At 36.4% G+C, this 12,393-nt stretch overlaps 1 protein-coding gene across 1 annotated transcript in view; it reads left to right on the top strand.

The window, feature by feature from the left end:
* The first annotated feature begins 443 nt into the window (after window positions 1–443).
* The window catches only part of col5a2a (collagen, type V, alpha 2a), a 31,306-nt gene continuing 19,356 nt past the window's right edge, over window positions 444–12,393 (top strand). Inside the window, exon 1 of the mRNA XM_079618412.1 lies at window positions 444–819. Within this exon, the coding sequence (XP_079474538.1) occupies window positions 723–819 (97 nt within the window). The 5' untranslated portion in view covers window positions 444–722. The remainder of the gene's footprint in view (window positions 820–12,393) is intronic.

Genomic DNA, 12,393 nt, shown 5'->3' with positions numbered 1-12,393 from the left:
TTGAGCATCTTTAACAACTGCACAAGTCAGTGGAACTGTAAAAGATTCCTGACCAGCAAAGAGAAAGTTTAGCTGATCCCATTGTCTAGTTTTGAATACTGAGGCAATAAAGAACGAGCAACAATGAATTTAAACTCCTTCAGAGCAGAAGAAAATGAGTTTTTTGTTTTTTTTTACCAAAAGTTTCTCTTTCACCATTGTCTCCCCTTCTTGTTTTACTACTTGTTTAAATCTGTCATCTGCAACCCGAGACAAATGGGATATAAATTCTTTTCTTGTTTCCTTGTAAAAAAGAGAGCCTATAAGCAACAGCAGTAAAGTTAGTGCAGTTAAGACTGTCATAAAGCCAGTTTACTGTCATTCTTAGCAACAAACTCCAACATATCAGTGAATAATCACCAAAAACATATTAAATAATTACTGTTACAATAGAACAACCGATGTTTAAAGAATAGTCATGACTCATGAGGAACATACAGTGTAATTCTACAGAGCCAGAGTGGAAGCTTATGAGAGAACACAGACAAAAGGGGGAGGAAAATTAGGGTTGGCAGCATTCTTCTTACTTAAAGCTGTTAAAAAAGAGGCAGCAGAGAGTGGGGCTGGGTCTGCTCTGAGCAGGAAAAACCTCAGTCTATCTTCATGGTGCAGCGATAACCTGGACTCTTTTTTCTTTCCTCTTCCCTGTTACTTTGCACACAAGAACAGCTCATGTCTTTGATATGGGCATGATGATCTTTGAGCCTTATAGGACTGTCCTGTTTCTGGCTTTATCTGTGGCTTTTTTACAATTTGTGAAATGCCAAGACGAAAACAGTGGTAAGTTGCTGTTTATTCATGAAGCTAATTGTGCTGATGCTAGAGCTGTTGCTTTTGATCTTGGTATAATACAGTCTTATTTTTTATATAATTTATTTAATTATATAAATGTTTACCAGTATAGTTTATTTATGTATATAAAGTGAAATTGCCTTGAAAGGCTTGAATATAAAGATTTTTATATGTTAATTGTTAACTGTTTAAAATTGGAGCTTCATTTTAAAGGACGTTGCATATATCTGCACAAGATTTGGCTGTACTTTTGACCAGCAAGCATCTTTAGCTATGCCATAAGTTGGAGATTTGGTAGCCTAGTACTTTTGACAAGCAAGGATCACCATGCCATGTGGTTCCCATACTGTAACATGATTAACGATGATGTCACTTGGAGTTTTGTGACATGAGGATGAGCAAAGGGCACAGTTTAAGACTCTTCAACATGCATCATCAGATTTGTTGTCAACTTGCACAAATATCCTCCTCTCACATCTGCTGAATCGATTTCAGCTTTAGTACTGTGCTCACATGTCTCTACAGGAACACATCTTGCATCCTAATGCGGAGCAGATGTGTGAGGATATTATGAGTGAGGCTCTGACTCTGAACATGCAGGGAAAGAGAGAGAGAAAAAAACACCCAGCCGAGAAAACACCTGAGTGCTATTACCTCAGTCATGCCCCGGTTTAGAGCATTTCAAACATGTGACGTGTATTTTTCCCTAAATGATGTCACCAGACACAACACTTCTAGGGAGGTTCTCTTGATCTTGAATGTTTAGCAGATTTATATATATCTCTATCTGAACAACATGTTTTACGTGTGCCTCTTGGATTCAAAACCTATTGTTGGGGATTCACAGGCAGTGCGCCACCTTCTGGTAAATGAACATTACTCCCAAAAAAATTAAATAATTGAAGTTTATCTTAACTCTTTAATAATATAGCATACATATACAATTATAATGTTTTTCCAATGTAAAAAGAGATTGTATTTTTCACACCGGTGCAAAAAATTGTAGCATTATTTGGTGGCATTTGTCTAAAACTATGTATTTTGGTGGCATTATCGTATTTTCTGCTAAAATGCATATTTGGCCTTTTGATTAGGCTCTATAAACAAGTTAGAATTAGTCTGTATCTTAATCTCTATAGTGGGTATCTCTATACCTCCTACAATTATTAATAAGTTATTACAATTATTATTAAGTTTTTACAAGGGGTAGGTGTTAGGGTTCGGGTTAGTATAATAAGTTGGCATGTAGTACTTATATTTAATAACTAAAGTGGACCACCAAAATAAAGTGTTACCAACTTAACTAAAGTCTGTTTGTGTACATACTATTCCTTACTGGAAGAAAATGGCTTAATTGGTTTGGTTTCAAGCTAGTTAAAGTGACTAACTGAAAACAGATGTTTCTTTCTAAACAGTTTTGTTACAACGGTAATATTTATGTAATTTAAAGAGTAGAAAATTACTCTAGAAAAACAAAACAACAAAAAAATGAAATGTGTTTTTCGGCAAATGTGGCTAGTATTTTTTCTATCTAATGCATAAAAGATGCTGTTTCTCTCACCCTGTCCTTTCACACAGACATTTCAATGCCAGCACGCACCACATAAAGTCCAAGTTGTTCTGTTCTTCATCTATTCCACGTGATCAAACATCAAACATCTTTTCATCACATGGAACAGTTTTAAATACCCCCAATCTTTTGGATAATGTGTAATTTTGTGTAGATTTGGTTAAACAAATCCACACAAATTACTTCTCACAATAAAGTGAGAAACACTGTAATTTCTCTCTGACCCAAACAGAAGATCGTATTTCTAGCATTATACCGTTATATGGATTTTTTTATTATAAGGTTGTGTAGCCTTCTGTGCTATTTTACTTTTCTATTTTTTTACATGAATTAATTCCCTTTTTTATTTAAAAACTGGTTTCAGTCATTGTAGCCACATCAAGTATATTACAACAAAGAGAGTGTTTTCACTTTACAGCTAAATATCCAAATATGCGCATTTGACCGAGTCCACAGCTTAAGTGCTGATGGAAAACATGTGCTGCATTTTTGAGCTATGACTTGATTGCATGCCTCTTTGGTCCTGCAAGAGGGAGGGAAAGAAACAGTGAGAAAGAGGGAGCGGGAGAGGGAACCCTATTCTCCACATGACACCAATTTTTAACACTATTAACCTTTACTGTACAATCCGTAGCACCTTTGATCTCCCGCAGAGATGGCACTGGGCGTCTCCATGGAATAAACTATTTAGAGGATGGATTTTTAATGTTTAGCACGCTCTTGAGCCTGCTCCATGGGAACTACTTATAAAGTAAATTATGGCAGTCAGCAAACGCAAGCCCGGGGGATGACTTCCAGATGTTAAACTGGTTGCTTTGGCAGTATTTGTAAAATATTAAAACAAATGTTGGCTATAATGTGGTTGTGGAGGAAGTCATGTAGCCGATGTAAAGAACACTGTGACTTCGAACGGCATTGAGGACAATTGGGGTTGGAAAATGAGAGCAAATGCAGACATTTTACCTCTATAAACTACAATAGCTCAGCAAAGTCTGTCATGTGCAAGCAAGCCTTCAGCCTCATGTTCAATAGATGTAGTGAAAAACCTTCAAATATACTTTTGGCAGTCTTACAGGGTCAGGAAGCAAGGAGGATGAGACATATGTATGCCAAACATGACTGTGTAGAGAACGCAGAGGTTGGCAGTGGAGGAAATTACGAGATCTCCCCTTGAGATGGTTCATAAGCTTATACACAGCTGTTCCAGGTGGACTGTATATCATCTGGATTTGGCCTATGCGTTTTTAGTCCTATCTGTGTGTCTGTTAATGCTACACTAGTCCCAAAAAATACTACTTGGTGGATAAAAGAAGAAGCCTAGATTTCATATACGGATTATTTTGTGGATATAGGCTAAATCACTAAAAAGAAACTTGTGTCATCATTTACTCACATTCTTGTGGTTCCAAACCCGTATGGCTTGGAACACAAAAAAAAAAAAAAAATTTGAATAATACAATGCAATTAATCATTTCAGCAGGTATTGTGAATGGAATTAAAATTTAAAATATTTGTTGATGAGATCTGCCTCAAAATAATTATTTGTTTTCACATTAGATAGACCTATTGCTAATTCTATCATGAACACTTAGGGGAACTTAAAAAATATATTATTTAAATTCCACATGTCTTTAGAATACTTTCTTAGTATACTTAGAATACTTAGTCTTTAGAATGTCTTTAGAATATGTTTTAGAATACAGCATATCTTTATACTGACTACTTTTTTTGTTGTCATTTTGGAGTTGCCATGGCCAGACTACTCTTCAAAAGTTCACTTTGTGTGTTTCATTGCAGAAAGAAAATCACAAGTTCGGAACAATATAAGGATTAGTAGAATAATGACAGAATTCAAATTTCTTGAAGGACAGATAACCTGCTCAATGCCACAAGTCATTTTACTAACTGAACCATATCACATCCGCTGCCTCCTTTTTTTTAGCCCACCTATCCAGTAAAATCCCCCAAAAATATTATTCACTACTAGGCTAAACGAGTGACTAATATTTAAAACCCTGATTCCTTGTCTGTTTAACTATAACATACAGCCATACCATTCTCAAGCTTCTCACATTATGAGAAATTGACTGTACCATGATGGTGTTGATACCAATACTTAAAGTACATAAAGTCTTTTGTGGCTGCCTAGCTTGAAAATATATTATGACAATATGAAATGAAACAGAGAAGTCCATTTTTAATTCAAATTGAGTTTGAATGCATAACAACATATTTGTGGGCTATTCTAGTTTTTCTGAATAGTTTTTAAGGGATCCTTAACAAATCCACATTTAGTAATACTCTTATTACAGGATTTGATATTCAGCTTCAGTTATTGGGTAAAACTGCATCTTGACATATGTACTTTTGCTAGTGTTTGCGCTCATATTTTTTAAAGTAAAGTTCACATGGAATTAAGCAAAATCTACTTAACTGAGCTATGTAAAATGAACAAAGAGAATAAGTACATTTAACTTTGGCATTAAAGGTTGTAGAGTAATTTCTGCTTACTCATTTAAGTGCAATTCTCTGTTTACAGTACATTTTATTCAAACAATGTAACTGAATTAAGCCATGCTTTTAAAGTGTATGATTTACATAGAAACGTTTTTGTTACACTTTAAAAGACAACATATCTACACAGAGACCTCAATACTTACACAATTCACAATTCATGAATGGATGATTTTGGGTATATAAAGCCAAGGCACTCAATAATTTAAGGAAATATCTGAAAAGCTTGGCTTGATATGTTTTTATGAGTTGAATTATCCCACCCAAAGAGCACCGGGATACAGACTCTACACCCTACACTTCTACACTTTTTGCATTCCTTTTTTAAAATGTAACCTTATTAATACTCATGCCTCAGTGCATGATGGGAACACCAGTATCAGAAAGTTTTACTTACAGTAATTTTATAACTTTGATACTTACTCAAAGAATCATTGTAAACATAACAAACAATTCCAAGTAAAATATAATTCCACAAGCTTGAATCAAGTACTACAAATATTTAATGTTTTTTTAATTATTGCCTGAATTAACTCATTCAATGTAGAAATTAAAGGGAATTAAAGCTTTGTATCAGTAGAAACCCGGTAGTATATACCCCGTGTTTCCCTCCCTCATGTCCTCCTGAGACGAGAGGTTCACGTATTATTTGTCTGGAAAAAATCCTCCGATGACGCAAAAATCGTCATTTTGCGTCATCGGAGGCTTTCCTGGCCAGAGGCTAAAAACTACAGCCAGTAGTAGGAGCTAGTTCCGCATGTTTTCAACCCGCCCATAGTGGGTGGGATCTCACTCACAGAATGTACAAATAGTGTCAGCCATCTTTTTTTTAAGCTAAGCTAACAGGCTCTTGTTCTGTGGAGAAAGCTGAGTAGTAGGGGTGACCATACGTCCTCTTTTTCCCGGACATGTCCAGCCGGGACTGCCCGGGCTCTTCCTCCCGACCGCCAAGCAGGTCTCGCTCCTCCGCTGCAGCAGCTGCTCCTTGCAGAAACCAAAAGCCGAATCCCGGACGGCGCACAAATCCGACGCTCGTGGTCACCTGCATGAGCCGCAACACAGCGAGGAACAGCTGTGGACAATGGAGGAACAAGAGGCGGCCGGAGCAGCCGCTGCAGCAGAGGAGCGAGATCCGCCCGGCGGTCAGGAGGAAGAGCCCGGGCAGACTCGAGTTGGGCCGGACTAGCTCGTCACGGAGATTTACAAAAAACAGCATCTTTTTCAGTTTTGAGTCAACTAGTACTTCCGATACTGCCCTCTGTAAGCGTGGCTTGGGAGTGGCCATAGGGCAGCGAAGCAAGTGCATTCTGGGAGTTGTTGTCTTTCATCCACCTGAGCCAAAAAAAAAATTCTGGCTTTTCTCAGTCTAGAAGGCACCAACTTCGAAAATAATTTCACATTTCTGCTACATACATGACCCAATTTAAATACACAAATCCTCTTTCCAGCGGTGAAGCATTAGTTTTTTTCTATAGTATTTACTCCACCACAGAATCCTTTTTTTTAACAGTGACTAAGTCCACTCTAGAGAAAAATGAGAACTCTCAACATGAGAACACAGTGTGCTTTTCATCATGCACTTCATTCACTCATAACTATAGGCCATCTGAGTCAGCCCGGTTTGAATGGAAACATCTGCACAGTTTATTAAGTCATGGACACAATAAGATTAGAAAAAAACAAAGTCATCCTGAGATGCCATGTGGCAGTCACATTTCAGTTTGTAAATGTCAGAGGCTTATTAGAAAATTACATATTTAATCTTTATTTGTGTGTAATATCCATTGGTTAAAAAAACAGCTGCAGTTTGAAGTAGTTCTCAAAATGAAAATCAAGGAATGATGTACCAAATTACTGTTAAGGAGTTTGATTCTTGTTCTGTTGCTAAGCCATTTGTACGTATATCCAGTGTACACTCAATTATTGTAAATATTAGGCCAATTATAACAATTACTTCCTCATGCGGTTTTACTTTTTACATTAAACCGACGTTAAACATTGTTCATGTATCCTTTAAATAAACTACCTACAATCCGTATGTTTCCAGTAGATCAATGTTGCCAAAACAGTTCATATATCATATTAAGGAAGAAAATATGATCCATGCACAGAACGTCAATCTGGCAGGAGCTTAAAGTTCAAAAACACATTCACGAGAGAGACATTTTTCCACCTTGTAAGTTAGTTCGTTTTCGTATCTTCACAGCAGGAACTTGAGTCTCTCACACTGGCATTTCCTCTGGAGAGAACGCTGAGTAATGTCTAGGTCTTAGCAATGATATCATTCCCTGCTATCCCATAATGGTTACAGAAAATCGACCTCTTCTTATTGTCTTACATTTTTAGTCAGCCAATAAGAATGTTCTTTTTGTCATTAAAAAATAGTGGATACAAAAGAAGTATTTTTCATTACTGTTAGTGTACGACCCCATGCAATTGCTTGACAAGTGCAGTTTTCCTTTACAAGTGCAACTGATACGACCTCAAAGAGGTATGCAAAATGCTTTTTTTTATTGCATAAATTCAGTTTGTCACATCAAACTGTGCTCTAAAACCCTTACCTTATACCTCTTAGTCCTTAAGGAAATAATTTCAATATTTAACCTGCTGTTTAATCTAAGCTTTTATGCTCGATTAGGCTTGATTAACACTTGCCAATTTAACTTTCACAGGCTCTATATGAAAATGTTTTTATAATATACAATTTATATAATATATCTGAATAAATATAATATATACAAATAAATATTTTACAGTATTTTGTATCTCTTTTTTAGGTACAGTAGATTGCTGGTTAGGATTGTTGAAATTACTCTGCGGTTAATCACTTATTTCCGGACCAGTATTCTCACAAAACACTGCAGTCAAACCAGCTGCTCATGACTAATCAGACATTTTCAAAAGCTCTAAGGAGAAGAGCTCTATAACCATGGAATCTTGAAAAGGAGATAAAGCACTGACTCTCTTGTCTATTTCTCATCTAATCGACAATGAGTCTACTGTTTCCTATTTTCTAATTTGAGTATGAAAAGATTCACTTAGTCCATCTGTTGACTTTGATTTATAAAACTAGATCAGACAGAAATACAAGGTTTTTTTTCCGATAGTCCACTTTAGACATTATACTAACTTTGCAACATGTTAACTTTACCAGTCATTAGAGTATTAATACTGTCTGCTTAATATCTGCTAACCCTTTATTTTGATGCTCTGACATCTAGGCTACTACCCCCATTCTACTAACCGTTACCGAACCCTAACACCTAACCCTAACAGTCAGTTTACTACAGTCTACTAATAAGTGAATTGACATGTATTTGCAAAGTTACTTACAGTTAGTAGAATGTCTAAAATGGACCATCGAAATAAAGTGTACTATATAAATAAAGTCTGTTTCCAAATCTCCAAATCTGTTTCCAGTCAGCATTTGTGTTTCTGTTAAATTTAGATAGGCTATTATTATACATGCTTGATGAGTTTGCAATACATTATTAAGTAGCCTACATATGTTAAATGTTAAAACACAACCAACCAGTATCAGTCTAATTTATGGCGTTTGCAAGAACCGACCTTTAAGCTGACCTTTTGACCATTAGAAATGTCATGCTTTAAAAAGATATAAGACGCCATAAACTTCAAAGGTTTCCTCAGAGCAAGTGGGATGCCTTCTAGTGGAGCAGTCTGCAGTCTCACTTTTATAAGATTAAGACCATGTCCATTACAACCGATTCCAAATATCTATAACAGATATGAGGATTTCTGAATTCTGACTTGTGATGCAGCCTGAATCATAATCTCACCGTGTTCGTTCGTTGGCCAGAGGAGAACTGGCACCCTGACTGAGCCTGGTTTCTCCCAAGGTTTTTATTCTCCATTCTGTCACCTGATGGAGTTTTGCCACTGTCGGCTCTGGCTTGGGAGTTGGGAACACTTCATATTCAACAATATTATTGATCTGACTGTACTGATGTTGAATGAGAACTGAACTGAGCTGGATGATGACATCCTTTTTTGAAGAACTGCTTCATAGATGAAATTAACTAATTTAATAATTGATGATCTTTAAAAAGGACCTGAATCAACACTGAACTGACTTCAGCTGAACTAAAATGCATCACTTTCATGTTATCACTGTAAAGCTGCTTTAAATGACTTATTCATCACATCTGATGCAAGTGTTTCTTTGCATCTCAATTTCATGCCCAAAAAGAAACAAAATCCAGAGATACTATTGAAATATGTATTGCAATATGCATTTCAAGTTTACAGTTGATTCTAATGACAAAGTTTACAGCTTAAGTAAATCCAAGGTAGAAAAAAAGGGGGGGAAAGAGGCTAATCTGAAATGGAAGTACCACAGTGTGGGGTCACATGAAGTAAATGTTTATATAAATCCTCCCCGCTGATGTCTCAAGGTTCTCCATCCAAAACAGTGTAATGTAAGCTAGAATCATGACAGACCAGCTGTGGAAGCTCTGCAAGCTCTCACAACATCCAAACAAAGCAAAGAGGAGGAAACAGACTACGAAAAGAAACATAAGGGAGGGATGTCTCCAATCCCTGGAAAAAAATGAGGTTGTTCCTCACAGGATTGCACAGAGATTAAAATAATCATATTAATGAAATCCACAGCCTGGGAAAATCATTCTCTTACGAATGATGAATCATTAATATTGTACATTTAATTTGTTTTTTAACTGCCCCGATGTTTCACTCCTGATGCATGAAAGGAGGCTAGGAAAGCAATGAGTAGGCCTATGTCAGGTCCATAGACTGTAAAAAAAATAGGTCAGGTCATGAGATTTTGTTGATCTCAGCCAAGAATGTGACTGGTATTGACCTGCATAAATTAAATATCTTGCCCGACACTCACACAGAGACAATAATAATTCATTACATTTATATAGCGCTTTTTCTCAGCACTCAAAGCGCTTTACATAGAAGGGGGGAATCTCCTCAACCACCACCAATGTGCAGCATCCACTTGGATGATGCGACGGCAGCCATATTGCGCCAGAACGCCCACCACACACCAGCTTATTGGTGGAGAGGAGACCGTGACGAAGCCAATCAGTATATGGGGATGATTAGGATCTATCTATCTATCTATCTATCTATCTATCTATCTATCTATCTATCTATCTATCTATCTATCTATCTATCTATCTATCTATCTATCTATCTATCTATCTATCTATCTATCTATCTATCCATACTAAAAATACAAGCTTTGTTTCTAGCCAAGTGTATTATGACACCAATTTCATGATTTCTCAAACATGTGGTAAAAGCTGTGTAAAAAGACTAGGAGACATGTTGAAATATTTAATATAGATGGAAACGTTTTTTTGTATGTCATTTATTCTAGGAAAACTTATTTTACAATGTCTTTTTTAGTAGTTATAGCATTAAGAGACCAGGCTGGTAATCGTAATAATGTTACGTTTAAATGTTGTTGATACGTCCATATTATACGTGTCAGCATATCCAAACTTACAAAAAAGTATGTTTTCTATCTTTGAAGATTACGTATTAATATCTACCTACGTACAGTATAAACAATGAGACCAGGCTGCATTAAAAAAATGTGTTACAGTAATTCCAAATAATAGGTTCCATTTGAAATGATGTGTTAATTAGAAAAGAAGTTAAGATTAAACAAGTTAAATATTGAAAAGAGTTCATTAAGGACTGGTGGTAAGAGTTTTAGAGCACACTGTGATGTGGCAATAAAATTATGCAGTCCAAAAAAAAAAGAAAGAAATCTGCTGGGCCACGTTTCTCACCGCACATCATCGAAAGCACAAAAAAGAAAAAAAGGTGGAAGACATGTCCAAACGAGGAAACCATGTTTCCTTCTACAAACAAGGTTGTTCTCCCTAGACTGAAACCAGTGTGACTCCTCATTTGTATCTCAGTAAAGGGTTGTCACAAGGACATAGAGTCAAGGCTTGAATAATCATAGGCTTCACAGTCACTTTGAGGTCTATATGTCTGGAGTGACAGTCTGAATTACAATGTAGACAAATCACCAACATCCCATTTTCACACAGATTCTTCTTCAAAAAGAGGGAGATGTGTGTGAACTGCGGGGAACTCTATCAGTTAATTACAAGAGAGGTCAGAGGTCTGTGAAACACACCATTTATTTGTGTCATTGACTTTTAAAACCTCAACCTTTTAAAGTTTCCCTGGAGTTTGAATGCAACTTATCTGGTTTAACTGTTAGACAGATGCTTCCTTTATGGAAAAAAAGCATTGTCCTGGATTGTGTGATTACAATACATCAACATTCATCAATTAAGTTCTTATAATCATCATATAATCAAATTATCATTTAACATCGTCCGGTGTTCAGATGAAACTCTTACATTTAATGAATAAAAGACTGCTCTCTCACACACAAATTCATATACTTGCTGTTGGAAAGACAGACTCAGATGAGTCACTGTTTCCATTAGGTCATTTTCTAACCCATACAGCCTTGTTCCAACAACACAGTCCCTGAACACAGCAAGTTATGAGTATTTCCACATAAACCAAAGGAAAATACATGTGATTTATATTAGTTAAACTCCCACAATGCAGTATCTTGGTGGAGATGTAAATTGCAAAAAAGCTGCCCATTGTTTTCCTAGACCGTTCCTACGGAAGCCTAAGCATTTGGGAGGGAACCACAGACTTTAGCTGACATGGACTAATGCTGAGCATGTTCAGTGTGGTCAGGTCAGGCCAGACTGGAAGACTGGTGGAAAATGTACGTCAGAAGTCCACAAAGGACCATGCTTTTGCTATCATCATCACTAGGGGATTTGAATCGTTGCAATAGAAAGCGCAGAGTCTGCAATAAATTAGCTAACCGAGGGAAAGAGTGAGCTTTCTCTTCACCTTTAATGGTAAGGTTTTCAGGGGTGGCTTGAGAAAGATTGTTCTCCTCCCATAAATTTGTAATGGCTCAAACACATTTTCAATGAAATATTCACAGGGGAATAGACGACAGTTCCAGTTATAGACTAAAATTCTTACCACTGAATCATTTTATTACCCTTTGTGTATGGACTTCTGGATTGCATTGTAATTCCATTTATCATTTTGAATGCCATGGACTGGGACAATGGAAAGTGATTTTTATGTGCAAAACTGCTATGCTAATTATTCACACCATGAATGTGATTATAACATTGCTGTTATGCAACAGATCTATAAACAAGATATATAAACACAATTTTACTAGCTTGTTTTTATGTTTTTTTTAACCTCCAACAATATATACAGTATCCATCTCCAAATCCTGCTACTTCCAATCTACAATGATCACATACTCAGACCTGGAATGATACAAAGAGTGAAATTGACTAAATATATCTGCCTGAACTATGTGTGTTCAGAAAAATGTCTCTCTTTTCATTGGCATCCTTCCCTGAGACATTCATTCCCTCTGGTCAAAAAAAGGTATCAACAATTTCCAATCAACATCC

Source organism: Phoxinus phoxinus (genome assembly GCF_949152265.1).
Source record: "Phoxinus phoxinus genome assembly, chromosome: 7".
Lineage (NCBI taxonomy): Eukaryota > Metazoa > Chordata > Actinopteri > Cypriniformes > Leuciscidae > Phoxinus > Phoxinus phoxinus.
Note: the sequence above shows the minus strand (reverse complement) of the source record. Positions and strands in the feature narration are given on the sequence as shown.